This window comes from Grampus griseus (assembly GCF_964374135.1).
Source record: "Grampus griseus genome assembly, chromosome: 14".
Taxonomy (NCBI): domain Eukaryota; kingdom Metazoa; phylum Chordata; class Mammalia; order Artiodactyla; family Delphinidae; genus Grampus; species Grampus griseus.
In genome coordinates, this window is record NC_139008.1 from 26,871,960 (window position 1) to 26,897,508 (window position 25,549).

A 25,549-nucleotide genomic window follows, 5' to 3' on the forward strand; every position below is an offset into this window, starting at 1 on the left:
CGAGGGCAGGTAACATGATATGTCATTCTTGCTCAATCTAACATAATGTGAATGAATGAATGAATGACCATCCTCCTCAAACGCAAAATTTAAAGAAAGAATAAAACTAAAAAGAGCTTTCCAATGATTACTTATAAAAAAGAAGACAGGCACATTAAAGCTGACTTTTAATACATAAATGAATGCACCACAAAGAAACAAATGGTGACATTTTTTATTATTGGATTCTAATTTTCTCCTTTGGCAATAGCTGCCTCAGCCCCATGGCCACGCACTGGAGGACATGCTGCAGACCTGCATCTTCACCACCTATTCATGAAAACCTACAAAATTAATGTTAACTTCTGGGAACATTTCAACAGTAAGCAAATCTGAGACTGTTACTTGGTAGTAACGATCAAGTGGTAGAGATCTAAATGTGTTAAGCCGACTTTTATTTACCCTTCACTTCCCAAAGTCAGCATGTGAAGTGTCTGGTTTGAACAATTCATTAAAAAACAAACACTATTCTCGTAAGAACACAACCTGGGCTTGGAATTCTGTAAAGGCAGAATGAACAAATGTAGTATTTTTCAAGTGTAACATTGCTATTAACTATTTGACTGTGCTCTGTAACCACATAGGAGAGTCCCAGAAAGTATGTTGAATCATAAAGTTACCTTTTTAATGGGTTTCTTAAACTCCTGAAGCTCTTCTGCACTCATGTCTTCCCATACCTGATAAAGAGGATCAATGAATTTCTTGGACCTGTCAAGAAGATCAGGTTTCAAACTCAAATTAAATACTACAGCAAAGGTCACCACATATTTAACTCTTTTCTCACAAGACTCATTACCCAAAATGAAGAAGTAAAAACTATCGCTCAAATAATAATAGTGTCCAAAAATATCCTATGTAGGTTCTGTAACTAACGGGGCTCCTTCTTTGTAAGAGTTCATCCACTCACGTAGATGGAGTATTACACCTACTGTTTCTCAACTTTTCATTTTCAAGTGAAATTACTTCTCAACTTTGCAAAGATTAACAGTGAGTTATAATATGTCCAAATGAAGGTGAAATTATATTATTCTGGAAATTCCTTTTTAATATTCCTATAGTCATTTACTAAAAATAAATCTGGGTAAAAAGACCAATCTGGTTTCAGTCAACCAAGACTTGGGGGACCAGATAATCCCAAATCATTGTGTTGTTAGTTACAAACTGTCATAAGCAGAAATCCTGCTTCCTTATATATATATATATATATATACATTTGAAGTTAAGACTGGCCTGGGGGTTTTCCAGAACTACCCATCCAGATAAATCACTTGGCATTTGCTTATCCTGTGCAACAGCATGGGATGTGGTCTCTAGAAGAAGGAACAAGTCATTTGGCAGAAATTTATGAGCCAAGAAAAGGCAGCATCCTCCCTATCCAGGTACCTCTATCCCCAGCCTCTTGTATTTTTAAACCAACAGGTTTCAAGAAAAACAAAAACCTCTTGGTGTCAATCTGGGCTCCTACTGAAGGAGAGACCTGCAAGCCCTCGTGTGCCACGACCCTCAGCAGCCTTGAACAGGCTTCTCCACACTGGGCCTGGAAAACACGCAAGGAGACCACGAGACCCTATCAACGACCAGAAGGGTCACTCACCACAAAGAAATCCCAAATCCCGATCCTGGTAAAGGCACGTACACACCGCATTTAAATTCACCATCAAAAGGTCGACTGTCTAAGTGTACCTACCTCTTCAGTACACAAGGATCGAAGGGGAAGAAAGTGTCAAGTGGGTTCGTGCAGGTTTGCACTGAGTCCCCCCCAGCAGTGTTTCTGATAACTGGCAGCATCTGGCGGTTGTTCCTCTCAATGAGGGTGTAGCAGAAAACAAGCTGGTATTTGCTGTGGAATAAAACCAACACAGACAGAGGCATTAATGTGCTGGAATTACTCTGCATGGACACGCCCGTTCATGTGTGACAACTACCCCGACTATATAGATCTTATTGAACATAACAACTACAAGAAAAAAAATAACATAAAGTAGAAAGTAATGCTTTTAGGGTACAGTCCTCTGGGCCTACTATTTACAAGTTAGCGAAGGAGAAAGAATATGTGCTATCACTTTAAGAATATGAGAGTGGGCTTAGATTACTAATTAGGCAGAACTCACTAAAAATTAATGCATTCACGGTAATTCTTTTAGTTTACAGAATTATGTAGCTGTATTTACTTATTTTTTACTGTTTGTAAGAATTAGTGGGTTGGTGAAAAAGGGATTCAGGATTCACTGAGAGGAGATATGGGTTGTTGGTGGAGACACTTGGCTGTTGAAGATATTAAGGAGGGTACTAAGGGAGAGCCATGGGGTTTACTGAATCACAACCTCAGAAAATGCTAAAGAAAAGAAAAGGCATAGTGAGTGAACACAGTTAAATGGACAGAAAAACTTGCGATAAGAACCAATAGGACCAGGACTTCCCTGGTGGCGCAGTGGTTAAGAATCCACCTACCAATGCAGGGGACATGGGTTCGAGCCCTGGTCCGGGAAGATCCCACATGCCGCGGAGCAACTAAGCCCGTGAGCCACAACTACTGAAGCCCATGCGCCTAGAGCCCGTGCTCCGCAACAGGAGAAGCCGCTGCAATGACAAGCCCTCGCACTGCAGCGAAGAGTAGCCCCCGCTTGCCGCAACTAGAGAAAGCCCATGCACAGCAACGAAGACCCAGCGTAGCCAAAAATTAATTAATTAATTAATTTTAAAAACAACAACAACAAAGCCCAACAGGACCATATGTTGTCAAACTCCCTGGTGGTTATGACTTAGGAACTTCAAAAATCACTCACTGGGCCACTTCTTTGAGAGGAAGATTTAGCTCACCTTTGCCAACGCTCCCCCTCCCACCCTCCCTCCCACGGTATTCATTCAGGTATCTGTTCTCAGGCTCTTAGGTCACTACTGCTATTTTAAGCACCATATGTTCATTTCTGTTCCATTAGCCAAGGATCACATTTGACTCTTGGTGTTAAATGGCCAAACCACACTGGAGTACTTCGCAATATTCGGTAGAAGTGAAGATGTGCACCTCCTACAACCCAGCAACTGCACTTCTGGGTGACAAGAAGTATGTGCCTGTGTACCAGGACACACACACAACCATGCACCCACACTGAAAAAGGAAGACAGCTTAAATCCCAACAAAGAATCGATGTTTTAAAATTATGAGAACATTACGCAGCAGTCGAAATCAAAATACAGCTATATGAGTCAATATAGCAGAAGCAGTAGCTACAGAATGATACATAAATTCCTTGACACAGACCTTTATTTCGACCTCTTGCTCTCAGCCTCACGTCTTACTCCTAACGTCCATGCTAACCCCAAACCCCAGATCTAGAGCCTCTCTGGCCAGTCTGCTCCTCAACTGCAGCCCTCTACTCCCACCCCATGAATATTCTACGGGCAGCTGCCTCTGCTTTGCTCCATCCGTTCTACTCTTCCAGCTGCTTCCTATCTTCCCGCGATGTGCTGGAAACGTCCACCCACTGGACACTGTTGCTTATTGGTTTCTTATCTTAATTCTTTACTACCATTTTTGAGATCTGAGGGAGAGAGAATACCTTGAGAACTAGATGGCCAGCAAAGGAAAAATAAGCCTGCTGAATGAGAGCAACAAGATGTCTAAAGGGGACTGAGGGATGCAGAAATTATTCTTATCTCCTAATAGCTCAATCTGTTAAAGATTTTAAGCTATGATCCTGCCCTCAATATCAGGATAAGATACCCAAGGTCTCCAATTCACTTGCTACGTGAAGCAAAATAATTCAGTGAATGCTTAAGAAGGAGCCGGCCTGCCGGCATTCAAACCTTAGCTCTGCCACAGTCTAGCCATGACTCCACACAAGTCATTCAATCTCTCTGTGTCCCCCTTCTCGCCATTTATAAATAGGGATTAATAATACAGTCATAGGATTGTGTGAGGATTAAGTGAGTTCTATGCAGAGTGCTTATCAGAACTGTGCTGGGCACACAATAAATGCTACGCACATCAGCTGTAGCCACAAGGCCCTCAATGAACCAATTTCCTATTGTTGGATGTTTATCTCATGTCCAGTCTATTTTTATTACCATTATGAGAGTCACTCTAATAAACATCTGTGGTTTGTACCTCTCAGCTTGCTAGCTGCCTTACTTATTTCAAAGTGCCTAAGCTTCTGCTGAATTATCGTCCTCAGATTAAAAAGTAGTAGCAATTTCCAGTGCAACCAAAGTATAAAAACAATACCTTCAATGCAGTGCTTTCCACAAGTACTGGGTTATTGGTTTTTAAATGTTTTTTGCTATTAATTTTGTTAAATAATTCCACAGAAATTTAATGGAATTTTATAATACTAACATAAATTCACTTTGAAATAACTTCCACAAATAGAGCATAAATAACTTACTTTGTGATTGCAGCAAAAAAGTTAACTACCGAGGGCAGGCAAATCTTCAGAGGATTTAGCTGACTCATCACTATCCGTTCAAAATTTAGACTTTGAAGGTACCTCAAACCTTTGATTAAAAAACAAAATATTTTTTTAAAAAGATACAAACACAATAGTCCAAGCAGCACTTATTATTTTATACAGTAAAAAAAACAAATTTAAAAGAGGTATTTGCACAAATGCTTTAAAGGTCCATGTAGACAGTCACACAGTGTAGAGCCCAAAGAATATCACTAGGCTCAACCATATGTATTTATGACCAAACCAACTTTTCTAAAGAAAAGAGTTTATTCTTTTAAAGATTCAGGAAGTAAACATACATTTCCAGTGGGCAATAACCTTACATGACAATTTGGAACTCAGATATAAGCAACCTCAGCACATGCTGAGCGTATAGAGGGAAACAAAGACTGTGTGATGATTTCTGCTAACAATCATGGAATCATTAAAAAGCTGAGACAACACAGTGATTCTCCATTCCTTAGAGGTAATGATTATACAATATGGAATTTCTCCTTCTTGAATTCCATATGTACACACACACACACACACACACACACACACACACAAAATCTGTCAAATGTGACAGCCAACAAAACCAAGAGAGACTTACATGTCTTAAGTTATCAGTAAAGTTGAGCATGTTTTTCAAGTGTGCATTAGTTGTTTGTATTTCAGGGTTTTGTTTGTTTGTTTACAAAAAACTATGGAGGTAGAAGGAAAAATTAGGTAGATACTACTGTCTTGGAACCAATAAATATACTTCTCTCCTATGTTAAAAAGAAAGACACCACACTTATTCTAAGAGGCAAGCAAACCAACTTGTGCCTAAGTGTCTTTTGTTAGGAGATTCTTTGATGTATATTTTGATAAAAATTACTAAAAATGGCATAATGTAATGGCTTACAAGAAATAGGTCCTCTTTTTTTTAATATCTTTATTGGAGTATAATTGCTTTACAATGGTGTGTTAGTTTCTGCTTTATAACAAAGTGAATCAGTTATACATATGTTCCCATATAAAATAGGTCCTCTTTAACCAAGACGCTTACCATTTATTTATACAAAGAAAAGCAGTGATTTTACTTATCTTGTGATAAAACCCTGTCCTACTAGAGTTCATACAACTATTTTTAAGCCCCACATCTTTTTAGAAGTGGGGCTTAAAAGGAAATTCCAGTTCATATCCATCAACCCCACATCACTGACCTTCCTTCAGGTTTCCACTTAAAAGCTGCCTGTGTCTAAAAACAAAAGTGTAGAACACAGCTTGGCAGGCTGAATAAAATGGTCCGTGGAGAGCAACGTCACAAAATGCCTTTGTTCCTGAATCCTGGTTATTAAGGTATACGTGCAGCCACTTAACCAAAAGATCGAGGCATGATTTTACAGTACTAGAGAAAAGAAAAATTCAAGTCAACTTCACTTGCTTCATAAAACACTAGAATGACATAAGAACACACAATTGCCTCTCCTTACAAACTAAGAAAAGTCTGTCCATTGGCTTCTGTATCTATCACCCATGGGCACAGAGGAGAAGCAAAGAAAGGAAAGAAAATGGTAGGCAGGTGGAAAGACAGCCTTCCGGTTACAAGCTCAAGCACATGGACCTCCTAGGAACAACAGGCAGGCCCCTAAGAATGCCTGAAGTCCCAAGAGCTGGAGAACAGTTTCTCCTCATCAACTCAGAAGGGCTTCTCCAATGGCCTCCCAGCCCTCTTGGGGGAATATGGCCAAAGAGCAGGGCATGTTTACCCACATCTTACAAGAGAAAGACAGTCCAGTTGACCTCACCATTCCCTAAGGGGTTCTGATGAAATCCCATGGTCAACAATTTAGGACAGAACAGCCAGATAGCTTTTAGCTATCAGGAAAGGGTTTTTAAATAGCATCCTTGTCCAAAGATATCTTCATGGATAAGTAGAAGAAACAGGCCCAGAGCTGGCCTCCTAAATAGATTTATTACCTTTAAAAGGATTTTTTTTCTTCAGCTTTAACAGATACAATTGATTCGGAATGCAAATGAAAAATGACAAACCTATAAAAAGAATCAAAACAGTATACAACACTGTACACCATCCATGAAGACAAATGGATCTTCATATTCAAGTGCAACCATACAGAACAGATTACAAAAGCTTTTCATGTGAGGTTTTACATTTTGAAAGGAGACATTTTATTCTGAAATTGCCTCTCAGAAATATAAACTTCTTGAATAGAGTGGGAGAACAGATTTTTTCACTTTAAAGACAGACCAAAAAAATAAGGCAGATATTTCTCTGACTTGAGACAATACTATACTTTTTAAAGGATGATATGAAAAGCACTTGGAAAATTAGGTTACTTACATAAGAGGAACAAATTTAGCTCTTGCCAAAAAGCTTCCAATATAATTTGCAGCAGCTTGCCTGATGATAGCAGGATTATTTGGATCCTGCAATTTTTTCCACAGATGTTCCAAAAATGCTTCTGCAAATCCCTATAAAAAGAGAAGGTGTTGGTCTCATCTTTTTTTAACGCTTAAGATATTCTGGCGATCCGAATCCTAAGATTTTTAACTCACCAATATGGTAAAGTTCTAGTATCTCAGTTATACTGCTAGATAAATAATGAATACGTTATCATGGTTCTTATTTTTAAAACATCTTGAGATAATACTATTAAAAACAAAAGGTGTTCCACAGCATTAAATAATTCAATGGATCCCAAAACTAGCTAAGCATCAAAATCAACCCTATAGGGGCTTCCCTGGTGGAGCAGGGGTTAAGAATCCACCTGCCAATGCAGGGGACACAGGTTCGAGCCCTGGTCCAAGAAGATCCCACATGCCGCAGAGCAACTAAGCCTGTGCGCCACAACTACTGAGCCTGAGCTCTAGAGCTCGTAAGTCACAACTACTGAGCCTGTGTGCCACAACTACTGAAGCCTGCACGCTTAGAGCCTGTACTCTGCAACAAGAGAAGCCATCGCAATCAGAAGCCCATGCACCGCAACAAAGAGTAGCCCCCGCTCACTGCAACTAGAGAAAGCCCACGCCCAGCAACCAAGACCCAACACAGCCAAAAAAAAAAATCAACCCTACAGTTTCAGGGCTTTGGAACCCTACAAATTTGTGACAGGGCTTTGGGATCCACCAAAACTCTGTTAGCTCTGTTAGGAAATTCTCTGGTGGTCCAGTAGTTAGGATTCGGTGCTATCACTGCCAGGGCCCAGGTTCTATCCCTGGTCAGGGAGCTAAGATCCCAAAAGCTAAGTGGCGCAGCCAAAAAAAAAAACAAATAAATAAAGCTATGTAAGTGATTCTGATATTTAGCCATAATTGGAAACCAATGATTAACCACGCTCACGTGGGAACCCCTTCTGCAGTACCTTTCAGACTGCACATATCAAACTTAACCAGAAATAGAGACTAAAGTATAGTCGGTGGGACTTCCCTAGTGGTCCAGTAGGTAAGACCCTGAGCTCCCAATGCAGGCGGCCCGAGTTCAATCCCTGGTCAGAGAACCAGATCCCACACACATGCCCCAAATATGAGACCACATGCCGCAACTAAAGGATCCTGCATGCTGCAATGAAGACCTGGTGCAGCCAAAATAAATAAATAAATATTTTAAAATAAATAAAGTATAGTTGGCATTTGACTAATTATGCTAATGGTAGGAAAAAAACAGACCAATTTGCTTCTTTTCAACAAAGGATGCAACCTCCAACTTCTCCCAAATAGCTCTTTTCAAAAGCCACTAACACATGCTTTGGGGCAGATTGAGTTTAACCTTTCTATCCATGACCAACTCTCCTGGACTATTCTAGGAAGCTACAAAACAGTTGCAAAGAAGAGTCCTGTGTTCTTTTGTTTTGCTTTGTTCTCAAAATAGAAAAACAAAGTTTTTAAATCCTAGATTAAAAATTTAGTTTGGGCTAGTTAAGATCAACTGAAAGAGAATAAAGAAAATAAACAGTTAAATATCTCTTATGAGATTTTAATAAAAGCTTGAATTAAAGGGAAGGGCACCACCTAGTGGACCAAATGCAGGATGACATTTTCAGAGCACTCAGCTTAAGCTGACAGGCAGCAGCAATGCCCTCTGCTCTTTCCACGGGTTGAAAAAGGGCTTGTTATTTCATCAGGGGCACTAAGTAAAATGAGCTCAAGACAAAGAAATACCTCATGGTCTCTATTCCACACCTCCCTCCACCCCCCACTTTTTAAGGAGAAATTCTGGGAAAGAATAAAATAAGCTACAATAATGTGAATGACATACTCACCAATTTAAAGCTACAGAGGTAAAACATGAAAAACTGCACATGGCAAGAGGCATGGGTGGGCAACAGGAGTTTGTCAAAGATGGTTATGAGATCTCGATATAAATCCTTTGTTTTGTTGTTATCAAGCTTACCTACGAAGAAAATTTGGCATTTCAGTTTTATAAAGACATTATTTTCAAGCTACCAGTTTCATTTACCAAATTTGTAAAAAGCAAACACCATTAAGACATACATCATCTATTAAACTACGGGGGGTGGGGAATGCCATCTTTATTTTGTACAGAGTTCCCTTTTTAATTACAATAACCCAGCACTAGCAAGGAAGCAGGCTCTCATCTCATACACACTACTGTGATGCCACACATTGTAAAACTGCCATTTAGAAGCAGAAGCCCTCTGATCCAGTAATTCTACTGCTAGAAATTTATCACAAGCAAATAATTGACAATATATATACAAGGATGTTCATTATACTGTTATTTATAATGGCAAAAAAAGCAGGGGGAGAAAAAAAATAAGAAACCAGTTAAATCCATATAACTGTTTTAGAAGAACAGTGAATGGTATGAGAAAATGTTCACAAGAGGTGAAAAGGGAAGATTATAAAATACTACATATAGTGTGATCCCCAAATTCACCGAGAAAAACACATATACCCATACAAACAGAAAAGAAAAAAAAAATGCTAATAATGGTTCTCCAAATAGTAAGAATGTGGCTGTATAAACTTTGTAAATCCTTTCCTGTATTCTCCAAATTTTCTCTAATCAATATGTATTATTTTTATAACAGCAAAAAAGTTAGAGTAGTAACATATTAATTCAGATTCAAGTCCTAATAATAGGACTGAATGGCAGTCCTATTATGAGGCAAAGCCTCTAGACTAAAAATTCTGTAAGGGCAAGAAGCATATCAATTTGTTCACTACAGTACCAACACCTGGCAAAACCAAAGTACCTAGACTCTCTAAATTCAATACGCAACACCAAGTACCATGTATCAACGTCTACTATACCATTTCTTAAATATCTTGAACTTGAGGTCCACCTAAAACTGTCCAAACTCCATATATAAGCTTTCAATACAGTAATCGGTGAAAATATCATCAAGGGCTTTGAAGACAAACATAACTAAGCCTGAATCCCAGTCCCACTATTCTCAAGCTATGTCACGTTGGCAAGTAACAATCTCTCTAAACCTTCTCTTCCTCATACTCAAAACAGTGATTTTTTGACAGGATTTCTATCAGTACTAAAGTATGAAAAATACCCAGCACAGTGCATTGTAGGTGTTCAACAAAGCAGCGGTTACTGTGACTACTACAGGTTGTTACCATCTACATAGCAGACATCCTTAATGTAGGACAAAAGTAAAGACAGCAGGATGTCCAGGCGTTCAGCTACAGGATGGACCATCTGATCAAGCATTCCTGGATCGGCCTTTGTTTCATGGTCAGTTTCTTCATCTTCGTCCTTTGAAAGTAAAGTAAAAACTAACATGAAATGCCTCAGTAAAAGTAGTTTAGTGAGAACATTCTGAGGTAATCGTTTCCTTTAAAAGATAAAAGAAAATACACAAAGACCTTTCCAGGCAGGGGCTCTCAAACAGAGGTGTGAATCAGAACCACCCGTGGAATTCAAAATGAAAGCACAGATTCAGCCTCTGATTCTCATTTAGACACCCATTTACAGTGTGGCCATGCAAACATCACAGATTTCCCCCAGCTCCTGGCACCCACTGTTGGTGCCAGGTTTCCTTTCCCAGGACAGGGCGCCCATCCCCGAGTTGCTATGAGTATTGGCTGCTGACAGCTCACAGCTGCCCCCCTTCTCCAGAGAAATGCCCTTGCTGCTCCCATTCCCGCCCCATCAGAACTGACTGACATGAGGTCACAGGAGGCCATCTCTCTGGTCTCAAGGTAGGACTAACTCTATCCTGCAACTCACGCTCCAGAGCTTCTGCGGGGGATCAGGCTGGAGCTGCTTTCCAGCTGAGACCGAACTCTCACTTAGTTCCTTCCCCTGCCTTTTCCAGCTTCCTCACACCCTTTGTCCCAAGGGCACCTGAATCCCCACCTCAGGCTTTCCTCCCGGTGAACCCAACTGAAGACACTGCCCCAGGTAGAGAAGCACTGCATTAAGGTATACAATTTGTAAAACACAGAAGTTACATTGGTATGCTTTTCCATTTATCACTCTTTCACAAACAATATGTGGTTTACAAAAAACAAAGAACAAACAGAAGAATAAAAATGAAACATACTTCACCAAACCCAAATTCAAAGCCTTGGAAATAAGCTCTACTAGTCAATAAGCAACAAAAAAGCAAACTACTCATTTAAAAAATCATTTTCAAGTTTGCTGAACTACTGTTTTAATTCAAAGCCTTGAAAAAGGTGAGAAGCCATTAGCTGTTTCTTCCCACCCTCTGGGACTGTGAACTGCGTATGTCTGATTTCATTAATAAACGCTGACCATATTAAAGAGCCCTTCTGTGGCATCTGTTCCACTACTAGTCTGAGTTGCTGTTTCCTCAGCATCTTCAATATCCTGCCGGGATGCATTCACCTACATTACAACAAAGAAAAAAAAAAGAATAAAAGCATTTAAAATATAACTACATTATTCAGGGACTTGAAATTCATCTGATACACATGCTTTAAAGATGTCCATATTAGCACCCTATATAGCACTGTAACTCAATAAACAATCACAATGCAAACCTATAAATGGGTCTGGGTCATGGAGAAATTTACAAGATTATAAATTAAGCTCCCTGTACTACATATGTACATAAAATTAATATGAACTGTGCTATGTTGGTCTAAAACAGATAGCTTCAACAAACTCAACGTTTATTCCAACTCTATGCACAAGACACACGCATGGTGTATAAGAAGCATATCATCAATCAACTGAGGAGAAAATTATTAAATGCAATCAATTTGAATTAATGAATATTTATTTGGCTATATAACCCTTCAGATATCTTGTTTAACATACCACTCAAATCATGCCTTTTCAACTGTCTATAAATGACCTTCTTCCTAAGTATACTCTAAAATGTTCCATAAGAATATATTTATGCAGTTGACCAGAGAGGTTTAACTCCAAGTGAGCAATGTGCCAGCCCACCCAACCTCCAGCCCTTCCTAGACCTCCTACAGAATCAATGTTCTTCCCATCAACTCCTATTTCCTTAGTCCACAAACCTCAAGTCTCCCCAACCCTGAAATATGTCTCTCACCCCGCCTCATCCCCTCTTTACACCACAAACCCTCACCAGGTCTCTAGCAGCCCCACTTCCTAACCATCCATGCTCCTTCCAGCAATAGACTACATCCTAAACACCAAACCCAAGGACTTTGCTTTTCTCATCCTCCTTAAAACGCTCAGCAATAGGGCACTTCCCTGGTGGTCCAATGGTAAAGAATCCGCCTTCCAATGCAGGGGACGTGGGTTCGATCCCTGGTCAGGGAACTAAGATCCCACATGCCACGGGGCAACTGAGCCTGTGTGCCACAACTAGAGAGCCTGCATTCTGCAAACTACAGAGCCCACGCACTCTGGAACTGCGCGCCACAACTATATAGAGAACACCCGTACATCCCTAGAGAGAGAAAACCCGCACACCACAACTAGAGAGAAGTCCATGCGTCGCAACAAAAGATACCGCATGCCGCAACAAAGATCCCGCATGCTGCCAACTAAGACGCGACGCAGGCAAAAATAAATAAATAATGATAAATAAATAAATAAATAAATAAAATATTTTTTTTTAAAGTCTCATGCTGCCTACTAAAGCCTTCCTCCCTCCAGATCCTCCCTGGGTATCCAGACTCTTGGTTTTCCTCTCATTTCCGATCTCACTTCCTCTCTCCTGTTGGCCTCATTCTCAGTCCCCTACCTGCAGCTACAACTGCTTGGTGAATATTCTCCATCTAGCTCCCCACCTGCACCTCAATCCATCCAAAATGGAACTCATCATCCTGCAACTTCCTCCTAACGTTTCTTATTACTGTTACCGCAACACCAAACTTTCATTCCACAGGGAGCTACCTTTGAAGGTTCCTTTCCCTTACCTTCTGCTCCCCTACTTCCAATACAGTCTCAAGGACCTTTCCTCCCCATGTCACCAGAATCCATCACTTTCTCATTCCCACTGCAGCTTATTGCAAGCCTCTAAAAAAAGTATAAAGAATCCCAAAATAACTTCCTTAGGTATGCATTTCCAACTTCTTCTGACTACATCAGGTTTTCTAGCTCATAACGCATGTGTTCCATTCACAGCATTTACCACAACTGTACTTTTCCATTTATGTGACTATTTAATTAATGCCTTGTTCCCCAACCATGAGAGATGGGACTGTCTATAAACACCAGCACATCAATGCTCAAAGAAATGTTCAAGAAATGTTCAAAGAAATGAATCAAAGGTGGAACTGTGGATTTTTTTCCATTGTTGCTACTACTGTTTCAAATATTATGATTGTAACAAATACTATAACACTATTTAATAAATAAAAATCAAAGAGAAAAACAGATTACCCAATACTTACGTCCAACTTGAGCAGCTTTTCAATAACAAGCTCCAGAATTTCATGTCTCAAGGTCGGAAAATACACACTAATCCTTAGTAAGTTATGAACATAACACTCCTAAAACATAAAAAGATGAACATTTCAACAGAGAATAAATGTTTCATAATTATGCAACCAAAACATTACACAATCTTTAGTTTCAACTATTCAAACAGAAAAGACTATCAAGCAACATAGAAACAACACTGTTTATATACACAATACTAGTATAATTTAATTACCCCCAGTAAATTGAGTTTGTGATTTGTATACTTCCACAGTGTTTTTAAAGCAGGTTTGTTGAGATATAATTCATATAAAATTCACCTATTTATAAAGTGTACAATTCAATAGTTTTTAGTATATTCACAGAGTTGTGTAACCATCACCATAATCAATTTTAGAACATTTTCATCACCCTAAAAAAAAACCTTGTATCTTCTAATAATGTACCTCCTCTCAGCCCTAGGTAACCACTGGTCTACTTTCTCTCTCTATGAATTTGCCTAGTATAGACATTCCATATAAGTGGAATCTTACAACATGTGGTGTTTTAGCATAATGTTTTCAAGGTCCATTCATGTTGTAGCAAGTAAACTATTCTTTTTTTATTGCTGAATAATATTACAATGTATAAACATAGCACATTCTGTTTATTCATAAGCTGCTAAACATTTGGTTTCCATATTTTGGCTACTATGAATAATGCTGCCTTGAATATTCATGTAAAAGTTTTCAGGTGGACATATATTTTTACTTCTCTTGGGTATATACTTAGCAGTGGAAATGCTAAGTCATATGGCAATTCTACATTTAACGTTTTTGAGGAACTGTAAGACTGTTTTCCAAAGTAGCTGCACCATTTACCATTTTACATTCCCACCAGCAGGGTAGGGGGGTTCTGGTTTCTCCACATCCTTGCCAACACGTGCTGTTATCTATCTTTTTGAGTACAGCCATCCTAGTTGGTAAGAAACAATATCTCATGGTTTTGACTTGCATTTCCCTAATGGCTAATGATGTTGAGTTTCTCATGTGCTCATTAGCCATTTGTATAACTATTTTGGAGAAACACCTATTCAGACCCTTTGTCCATTTTTAAATTGGGTTATATGACTTTTCATTATTGAGTCAGTAAGAGTTATTTATATACTCTAGATACAAGGCCTTTATCCGATACACCATTTGCAAGTATTTCCCCATTTTAAGTCGTCTTTTCATTTTCTTAAAGGTGTACTATGAAGCACAACAGTTTTTAATTTTGATGAAATCCAATTTAACTACTTCTACGGCTGCTTGTGGTATATCTAGAAATGGTTGTCTAATCCAAGGTCACAAATATTTTCATCTATTTTCTAAGAGTTTTATCCACTTTGAGTTCAATTTTGTATATGGTGTAATAAATCCTGTTTCATTCTTTGCATGTGAACATACTCTGGTCCCAGACCAACTGTTGAAAAGACTATTCTTTTCCCCACTGTCCTGTACAACAAGTTTTTATACATTAATCTTATATTCTGTGACTATACTGAACTCATTTATTACCTCTACTGTTTTTGTGGATTCCTTAGGATTTTTCTATATGTAAGATCATGTCATCTGCAAATAGAGATAGTTTTACTTCTTCCTTTCCAATCTGGATGCCTTTTTCTTTTTGTTGCTTAACTCACCTGGCTAATACTGACCAGAAATGGCAAAGGTGGACATCCTTGTTTTGTTCCTTATCTTAGGGGAGAGCCTTCAGTCTTTCACTATTGAGTATAAAGTTAGCTGTGAATTTTTCATAGATGCCTTTTATCAGGTTGAGAAAGTTCCCTTCTATTTTTGTCATAAAAGGGTTTTGGTGTTTTTCCATCCATTGAGATGACCATGTGGTATTTATCATTTATTCTGATACAGTATACTAATTGGTTTTGAGGTATTAAATCAACCTTGCATTCCTAGGATAAATTTCATTTGATCATGGTGCATAATTCCTTTCATATGTTGTTAGGTTCAATTTTCTAGTATTTTGTTGGGAATTTTTGCAACTATGTTCATAAGAGATACAGAATTTGTAATACTCCACTTGAAGCACACCATCACAAATAGCAGCAAAAGTTATTAACTCCTTATTTAATACCTGTAATACATTATTTAGGAAAAAATAATCTATGCTTAAAAGGGAACCACTATTGAAAGTTAGGCAGATGATCTAAATATTACACAAAAAACATAAGACTTCATCTATAGAAGGCTCTACCTTCATGTTCAAATAAAGCATGTTTATAATTGGTATTAAATGAACTATTATCTTCTAGTAATTCCCATCTGTGTAAGCATTAAGCCTATTTAGATATTTCTGAAATGGACTCTGCCTTTGACTTGCACATAGGAATAAGAGAAAAGGCACTGAGAACCCTCAGTCAGTTGGTTGCTAAGAAAGGAATCTGAGTCAAATTCTTAGCCTTGAGTTTAAAATTCAGCAGACAAAACAACTTTTAAGAAAAAGACGTAAACTCAGCTAAAACTACATAACAAAAAACAACTTTTCCATTAGTTTCCCCCATGAAAAGATTTCTTACCAATGTTCTCTCTGATTTTCGAACAAACGGAAATTTTTCCACCAGTATCGGCATAAGAAACCATGGTGTTCTATTTTAAAAAGAAAAAACATGCAACCAATCCATGTTAACTGGACTTCCTTAGAAGGCTAACATTTCCATTATAAGAGCAAATATAGATACAGGAGGCAAACAGTAGCTCCTATTTCAAGGAATTGGAACTGAAAATAAATGCATGGCTTCAGAGAAAATCGGTAACAACTTGGGGAAAAATAAGCTTCTATTAAGTTTGATATCAACAGCAAATTAAAGGGGGGATCCTTTTTTCCACAAAAGTTTAATGAAGAGCTTCAGTTTAAAATCACTGCACATATATATTATTTTAAAAAGGAGAAAAAATTATCAACTTGGACTTTTTAAAGTTAGCTTATTTGCTAAACTTACTGGGGGAATTTGAAGTTCACCCCTCCAAAAGAAACCTACACACCTTAAAAGATATTCTTAGAACTAATTTTTATTCATATGGCATGGCACAAACGCAGGGGCTTCTCACTGAAAAGTTTTGGATATCGTGTCTGTTGAAGATAAAAGCAAAATTCTAACCACCATAAAAAGCTGGAGGGGAGAATTTGCATACAAGTTTTGAAAAATAGTTAAAGACAATGAATAGAGAACTGAAATGCCATTTTTTGTAGAATGTGATCTGATATCAACAGGATACAAAAAATATGCAGCATATAACTTCAGTTTTGATGCTATGAACATTTTACAATTTTCTACTAACCAATCATAATTTTCTTGAGACTTAAACACCACAATTCAAAATAAGTAACCAAAGTATACTCACGATGGGACATATCTTGCTATTATTTGTAAGGCTCTGTGACATGTGTCAAAATTTGCAGGAAGATCTACAAGGTGAAAAGGGAGAGTATGAGCATGAAGATAAAACTGAAAACTGAACAATTATCTACCTAAGTCTAAAAATGCCTGCTAACCAAAACTGAATCATGTGTCAGCAAAATAATAATTTCAAGAGTTTTCTCCATGACCGACTATCAACGAAGACTATAAATAATGCCATTAAGGGCAACTGATTGCACATTAACATTAAATATAACAAAACGATTCCATCGAAGGTTGCCTTTTGTTGCAGTCTACGTATTAGATTAAGTCCTGGAGGTGCCAGGATACTTCAGCATTCAGCATGCATTCACTAAGACACGGGAGGCAGTCTTTGCTTTAATCCTCTTTATACTTACTATCATCTTCGTCATCAGAATCCGAAACATCTATGTCACCTTCCTTAGTGACCACTCGGGCTTTTGAAGAAAAAAGGAAATATGTTATTCTTCTAATATTGATCTAAACAATCAACAGCTACATAAAAGAGTGATTTTTCCATTGTCCAAACTTAATACAATAAAATTTACGATGGGGGCAGGAGGTTTAAGTAGCTAAAAATCCCTGAGTTCCAAGACTTCGTCAGAAGCTCACTAAAGCAAATTACAATCCATAAAAATCATAGCAACAAATGAATCTAGACACTTCCACAGAGGTCATTATAGGGGACAGACATGTACCAGAACTGCTGCCAATAAGCATCCTGGAATCTTCCATGGTGGCATAATCTCCAAAATATAGTGGGAAGGTAACTTTTTAATAGAGATATTTAAAAAAATAAAAATCAAAACAAGCAAAGAGCAGTCACTTACGAGGTACAAAATGAGAAGCAATCATGCTGAGACATGGTCTAAGGAAGACAGTCTGTGCTGATACAAGATTACCAAGGAAAGCTAAATATTCCTCCACCACTGTCTGACTTCTATTTAACCACCGCAACCTCTAGAGGTGGGAGAGAGAGAAAGACAAAAGGAACATTTTACTGATACAATATATACTATTTTCGAAGTACTGAATTACACATAATAGTTGATGAAATAAATGGCGAACTTACCAACAGAATATTAATAAGCTGCTCAAAGTCTTTTGTCAAGTACATGATGGAGGAACGGAATTCCAGCAGCCAGTTAATGATCTGGTCATCCTTAAGTTAAACAAAGAAAAGTACGTTCAAAATCACAAATTCTCTCAAATAACAGAGAAATGATATCTATCTGGCATTGATCATCTATCAACAATATTTAGGGACTTTCCTGGTGGTCCAGTAGTTAAGACTTTACCTTACGATGCAGGGCGTGTGGGTTCGGGTTCGATCCCTAGTCAGGGAGCTAAGATCCCACATTGCTCGTGGCCAAAAAACCAAAACATAAAACAGAAGCAACATTGTAACAAATTCAATAAAGACTTAAAGAAAAAACCGTCCACATCAAAAAAAAAAAAAAAAATTTAAATTGAGGGAAAAAAATGTCACAAACTTGGACTTAAGCCAAAGTTGGGGTGAAAACTTCTTAGTTTGTATCAAAATGGAAAAAGATGTTACAATAAATTTTCCTTTTTTTTAAAGTAATATAATAACTGATATACAGGAAAAAGAATCAAATGCAATACTTAATTCTAATCACTTGTTTGCCCTAGAAAAGTGAGAACACCTCAAATGCTGACACCTGGGACTTCTTTAAACTAAAGAATTGTAACAGATTCAAATATTCTAAGATCACAAGGACCAACAGGTACCTCTACTTCCTCTATACTCATGCTGACCTGCAAGCATGTTGACAACATTCATCTAAGCTGATTAACTAGAGTCATCAATAAATGTAACTTTTTCTTAACCCAACCTTCAAATGGGTTTAAATGAATTAAAATGTGTTCTATATAAATGATGGTTCCACTACTCCATTAAATATTTTTCAGACAATAAAATTACTATTCATAATACTTTTAGTGACATGGGAAAATCTAAATAGCAATACAAAAAAGCCATGTAGGGCTTCCCTGGTGGCGCAGTGGTTCAGAGTCCGCCTGCCGATGCAGGGGACACGGGTTCGTGCCCTGGTCCGGAAGGATCCCACGTGCCGCGGAGCGGCTGGGCCCGTGAGCCATGGCCGCTGAGCCTGCGCGTCCGGAGCCTGTGCTCCGCAACGGGAGAGGCCGCAGCAGTGGGAGGCCCGCGTACCGCAAAAAAAAAAAAAAAAAAAAAAGCCATGTAGAGAATAAGATATCAGTTATATTTAATAAAGATACTGTTTGTATTCATGCATATATACAGCATACACAAGAAAAAAATTAAAGCCCCTAATTTTGGGGAATTCCCTGGTGGTCCAGTGGCTTTCACTGCTGAGGGTGCGGATTCAATCCCTGGTTGGGAAACTAAGACCCCGCAAGCTGGGCAGCACAGCCAAAAAAGAAAAAGAAAAAAAAAAAAGGCCCTAATTTTTGAAAGAAAATGGTTAATGCTGACTAAGACTCAGTAGGGGAAAGAGACATACGGTGTTGTACCTTTAGCAACAGACTACAAACAGACAGTGTTGAACCTGCAGTGATAAACTATTAGCAGACAGGGCTGGACCTACAGCAACAGACTACTTATAGGGAGTGTCATTTAGTGAGAACACACCATGTGCCAGGCACAGTGCTCAACACCGCACGTATATACCTTTTCCGAATCCTAACAATGCTGCAAATGGATTACTGTTATTCCCATTTTACAGTTGAGGCAACTGAGCCTAAGAAAGATTAATAAGCAATTTGCCCAACCAAACCAGTAAAAAACTAGGTTCAAACCTGACCGCCTACAGGAATAAAGACACAGACGTAGAGAATGGACTTGAGGACACGGGGAGGGGGAAAGGATAAGCTGGGACAAAGTGAGAGAGTGGCATGGACATATATACACTATCAAATATAAAACAGATAGCTAGTGGGAAGCAGCCATACAGCACAAGGAGATCAGCTCAGTGCTTTGTGATCACCTAGAGAGGTGGGATAGGGAGGATGGGAGGGAGATGCAAGAGGGAGGAGATATGGGGATGTATGTATATGTATAGTTGATTCACTTTGCTATAAAGCAGAAACTAACACACCATTGTAAAGCAATTATACTCCAATAGGATGTTTAAAAAAAAAAAACCTGTCCGCCTAGATCAACGCTCTGCCCACTTTCCCACAATGCCTTGCCCCACATGAAGAAGCTCCCCACGTTTTCCCCACTGGTTCACCAGTGAGTGCTTCCTATGCATTATCTATGTGACAAACCTCAATGACACTGACTATTTACCGATGAACCCTAAGTAACCTGGTAATAAAATAAAGTAAGTCGCAACTCATTTGCACTACAGTAACTTCATAATGTCCACGGTCATTAAGGATAACAAGGCCTGAAACAGAGAAGACAAGCTAAGTTACACACAAATAAAAATAAGTTGGCTCTATCCTGTCACTTTCCCACTAAAACAAGTACAACAAAATTATAAGGACAACATTTAAACTGCTCCACTTTTTAAAGTAAACCAGTCAGAGACTTTGGTGCTTTAGTACTGAACTATTATTAGAAACAAATTATTTTAACACTCCTCTGAACTAATGTGGCCACAAATGATGTGATTCTTGGTCTGTCAAAATCCCAAGGAGATGTGCTGATATAAAATACAGCAGAACACAAAGAATGTGGTTCTTCGTACCTGTGGAAGAATGCACAGGTCTTTAAAGAAAGCTCTAAAGAAGTGATGCTTCCATTGTCTTTAAACAGAGTCAGTATTCTTGGGGGCTCTATACTTTACAGAGGTAAAAGCATGTCTTCAGAAAACCAAAAGTAGTTCAGTATGGCTGGACTATACCGTGAGCAAGCATGCCAACAGATAAATCTGGGGAGCAAAGAGGGGCCAGACAAATCAGTGAAGTCCTTGTAAGCCAAATTTACAATTAGAAAGATCTGCTGGCAGTGTAGGGTATGTACTGAATGAACAACCATGTGCTTAGACAGAACCTGAGAAAGTTCATTGGCGAAGATGATATTGCAGTTGGGTCTCAAAGAGTAGGAGTTTTATAATTACAGTAATAATAATAATAAACACTAATATAAGACTAACTATGTGCAAGGCATTATTCTAAGACTTTAACATATATTAACTCGTTTAATCCTTACAACCGCTCCATGAGATAGGTACTACCATTGGTTCCCATTTTATAGCTGGGGATACTGAGGCACTGAAATGCAGTAACTTGCCCTCAGTCATAAAGCCAGTAAGGGAGGGAGGCTATGTAACCAGAGCCCATGCTCAAATAGGTAGCAAACAAAGTAGATACAGAGGACCTCTTACAGCCAGAAAAAAAAAGGCACATGCAAAGCCCTAAAGATGAACAGAAATGGCAAATTTAAGAAATAAAGTATCTAGTGGGACTGAACACTGAAAATTTGTTGCAGACCATGCTAAGAAGCTGGTCCTTTATTCTTCAGTGGGCATGAAGTAGGGCAATGACATGTTTAGAATGTGCTTTAGAGCTGACTTAGGCTGAGACAGAGATAAGCAATAAATCATTTAAGCACATAAAGAAAGCTGCAGACATGGGTTTGGGAGAGAGAGAATGCTAAGTTCAGGGCACTTGTAACACCTGTGGGCTGGCAGTTAAGACATCTGTACAGCATTGTAATTCAACTATACTTCGATAAAAAATAAATTAAATTAAATAAAAATTTTAAGATTTAAAAAAAAAGAAAGAAAGAAACAGGTCTGGAGTCCACAAGAGCAATCTGAGCTATAGATGCAAATCTGGAAGTTATCAGGACACAGATAAATTTCAAAGCCATGAGGGCATAAGGAAAACACACAGGATGAATCTGTAAAGTGAGGAAAGGGTTAAGATTGGAAATCCAATCAATGCCAAATTTAAGAAGAACCTGTCAAGAATATGATTAGAGATAAGTGATAAGAAGACAGGAAGATCAAAGAAACCAAAGGAAAGGGGTTTTTTGTTTTTTCATTTTATTCTATTTTTTGGCCACGCCACGCAGCATGCGGGATCTCAGTTCCCCAACCAGGGATCAAACCTGCACCCTCTGCAGTGGAAGCGCTAAGTCTTAACCACTGGACCGCCAGGGAAGTCTTGAAGAAAAGGTTTTAAGAAATGGGTAGTCAATTGTATAAACTGCTACAAGGAATTACTATGGGGCTTTAAAAAATAAAAAAGAAGTCCACTGAAATCAACACATAAGAAATCACTGGTAACTTCTGTCATAGTAAATACAGCAGTGGACTTAACAGTGGATTTAAACATGAATGAGAAATGAGAAAATGCAGACTGTCAACAGGAACAACAACTAACAATTACAAAGTCCTCTGAGTCAGAGGCTGTTCTAAATGCTTCTTGTATATTAACTCATTGGATCCTCTTAAAACAGCTACATTTAAAGTACTTCTCTCATTTCTCTGGTTTTACAAGGAGGAAAACAGAGGCAAAGAGGTTAAACAACATGCCCAATATCATACACTGGGAAACAATGGAGTTGGGATTTTAATGCCAGGCAATTTAACTACCACTGCCCACAGTAACAGACTATTCTTTCCAAAACTGGGCAATAAAGGAAGAAAAGGGAAATAACATTTACTGAGTTGTTACTACATGACAGGTATATATACCTTGAACCATTTCCAAAAACACTGAAAGAGTAGTAGTTTGAAAGACAAGTCATTTTTTGTTGTTTCTTTGTTTTGTTTTGTTGTTTTAGAACTGGAGAGACATGAGAGTTGCATGCAGCATAGAGGAAAGGTTCTAAAAAGGAAAAATTAAAGCAGGGTTTCTCAACCTCAGGACAACTGGCATTTGGGGCCAGATCATTCACTGCTGTGAAGGGCTGCCACGTGTATTGTAGGATGTTTAGCAGCATCCCTATCATCCACTCACTAGATGCCAGTAGCACTCTTCCAACTTCTCCCAGTCGTGGCAATCAAAACTGTCTCCATGGGCTTCCCTGGTGGCGCAGTGGTTGAGAGTCCGCCTGCTGATGCAGGGGACGCGGGTTCGTGCCCCGGTCCGGGAGAATCCCACGTGCCGCGGAGCGGCTGGGCCCGTGGGCCATGGCTGCTGGGCCTGCGCGTCCGGAGCCTGTGCTCCGCAACGGGAGAGGCCACAATAGTGAGAGGCCCGCGTACCGCAAAAAAAAAAAAAAAAACAAAAAAAGTCTCCAGTTCATCACCAAATTACCTCAGGGGCAAAAGTGCCCCTGGTTGAGAACCATTAAAGAAGGATCATAGAGCAAGTTCTAGAGAATGGAATAGGACCAAAAGTGCAAACCAATGTCTCTACAAAGTGGCAACAACTTTGCTAATAATCAAACACAAAATTAATTACCTTTATCTCTGGATCTGACAGCTGGTTCTTCAACAACTCAAAGTCATTTGTTTCCCCCTTAACAGGAAGGGGGGAAAAAAAAATGAATTTTTCCTTGCTTGGGTTTCCAGTTAAAGACCAACAGCAGGATTTTTAACTTTTACAAAAAGAACATTGTAACATACACATATCAGTTGCGGATTATAAAATCCTGACTACGAAAATTTTAAAACTCATGTTAGTGTAGCTAGGGGGTTTAGAAATAAGAAAATGACAACAGGCCATTCATATTTAGCTATACTTGTGTACTGACATTTGAATATGATAGTCAATATTCCATGATACTATCCAATCATATATATGGATATAAATGCAGGTTACATATAAAAATAGACAGTAATGCATATTTTCCCACCATTGCTGAGATACAGCAGAATCACTTCTAAACTAACACAAAAACAAAGCCAAAAAAAAAAAAATCCCCATTAATAGAGCTGGTTTATTGTCCCAAAGCAATGCTTTGGTAATTCCTTAAGAAATAAAATGTGGGACTTCCCTGGTGGCGCAGTGGTTAGGCATCCGCCTGCCAATGCAGGGGACACAGGTTCAATCCCTGGTCTGGGAAGATCCCACATGCAGAGGAGCAACTAAGCCACAACATAGTTGTGTGCCACAACTACTGAGCCTGCACTCTAGAGCCCGCGAGCCACAACTACTGAGCCCACGTGCCACAACTACTGAAGCTCGCGCACCTAGAGCCGTGCTCTGCAACGAGAAGCCACCACAATGAGAAGCCCACATACTGCAATGAAGAATAGCCCCCGCTCGCCGCAACTAGAGAAAACCCATGCACAGCAACAAAGACCTGACACAGTCAAAAATAAATAAATTTATTTTTAAAAAAAGAAATAAAATGCTTTGATCTAATGGTTTTTTATTCTACTACTTGCTAAAGATTTTAAAAGACACTAGGTAAATAAAGCACTTGAAGATGTGAAACCTCAGTAAAGGGGTTACTACTCTAATTTTGAACTGACAGCACCGTGCTGTTGTTAAATTTATTTGATTTCAATATTGATATCTAAAATCCATTTTATTTATCTACTGGTTTTTAGTATAACAGCTATAATTGTATTCTGACTAGCAAAAATCAAACCTCAATATATCAATTATATTTCAATAAAGCTGGGAAGAAAACCCACCAACCTCACATTATCACCTCTTACCTTTCTGTACTTCAGCAACACTTCTGTCACAGTTCCACCAAACCGAACAGTTTTTCTTGGGGGAGAATTGAAGAAATCATTTTCTAGTGCAAGCATATCTGAAAGCCTATAGAACCAAGATTATCAAGCCATTAAGTGCATGACAGGGAAAAATAAAAGCTATAACAGCCAACACTTATTGAAACAACATCATTCAGTGGGACTACTGCTAAAGTCTCCTAATTGGCCTCCCTCCTTCCACTTGAGTCCCCCAGCAATCCACTCTTCATTCAGTGATCTAATGATCTTTCAAAAACTTAAGACAGATCATGCTACTCTACTCTCTTGCTTAAATTCTCCAAAGGTTTCCTACTCTTTATCGTCTTCAAGGTCCTACATTAATCTGGCCCCTGCCTACCTCTCTGACCTCACCTCTAACCACTTACTGTACTGCAGCCAGGGTCCTTTCTGTTCTTCAAACCTGCCAAGCAGATTCCCATTTTACTTATTATTCCCTCTGTCAGAAACACTCTCCAGATGTGTATGTGGTTGGACCCTTGTCTTCATTCAAGTTGAAGCTCAAATGTCAGAGACCTTCCCCATCAGAAATCAAAAGTACCCATCCTCCCCCTCTCCCCTACCATCACACTGTTTTATTTCTTCACAGCAGTTACCGCTATCTGAAATCATCGTTTACTTATCTACTGTCTTTCCCTCCTTAGACTGAAGGTCTGTTGAGACCAGGGACACTGTCTCTTTTGATATACTGTCCCCCATGCCTAACGCCAAAAGTAGGCACTTAAAAAATATATATTATACGGGCTTCCCTGGTGGCGCAGTGGTTGAGAGTCCGCCTGCTGATGCAGGGGACACGGGTTCGTGCCCTGGTAGGGGAAGATCCCACATACCGTGGAGCGGCTGGGCCCGTGAGCCATGGCCGCTGAGCCTGCATATATATATGCATATATATATATGCATATATATATGCATATATATATGCATATATATGCATATATATGCATATATATATATATATAAAATGAGTGATATTATGCCAAGTGTTCCGCAAAGTTTGCTTCTTTTAAACAGAGATTAGTGAAAAAACATAGCATCCTGCTAAGGACTCTCAAAGTTAAACCCCGAAGTGTTTTACGGGCGTTAGGGGCTTTAAAAGCTGAGCTACATATAAACACTGTTAAACAAACGTGTGTCAAAACAAATTTTAAAAAAACAAGCAAAACGTAAGACGCAATTTTCCGTC

General features: G+C 38.8%; 1 protein-coding gene across 2 annotated transcripts in view; it reads right to left on the reverse strand.

Moving 5' to 3' along the window:
- RRN3 (RRN3 homolog, RNA polymerase I transcription factor) overlaps window positions 1-25,549 on the reverse strand; it is a 28,351-nt gene that overhangs the window by 2,330 nt on the left and 472 nt on the right. The window contains exons 2-17 of one of the 2 annotated variants that reach the window (XM_082670412.1): window positions 24,310-24,364; window positions 23,105-23,161; window positions 17,811-17,900; window positions 17,569-17,698; window positions 17,116-17,175; window positions 16,701-16,764; window positions 15,875-15,944; window positions 13,290-13,388; window positions 11,206-11,298; window positions 10,065-10,203; window positions 8,732-8,862; window positions 6,814-6,944; window positions 5,675-5,859; window positions 4,425-4,533; window positions 1,727-1,879; window positions 660-747 (exon numbers count right to left, since the gene is read on the reverse strand). In XM_082670412.1, the coding sequence (XP_082526538.1) occupies window positions 660-747; window positions 1,727-1,879; window positions 4,425-4,533; window positions 5,675-5,859; window positions 6,814-6,944; window positions 8,732-8,862; window positions 10,065-10,203; window positions 11,206-11,298; window positions 13,290-13,388; window positions 15,875-15,944; window positions 16,701-16,764; window positions 17,116-17,175; window positions 17,569-17,698; window positions 17,811-17,900; window positions 23,105-23,161; window positions 24,310-24,364 (1,654 nt within the window). Of the gene's footprint in view, window positions 1-659; window positions 748-1,726; window positions 1,880-4,424; window positions 4,534-5,674; window positions 5,860-6,813; window positions 6,945-8,731; window positions 8,863-10,064; window positions 10,204-11,205; window positions 11,299-13,289; window positions 13,389-15,874; window positions 15,945-16,700; window positions 16,765-17,115; window positions 17,176-17,568; window positions 17,699-17,810; window positions 17,901-23,104; window positions 23,162-24,309; window positions 24,416-25,549 lie in introns of both variants that reach the window. The other variant, XM_082670411.1, reaches the window with a different exon arrangement.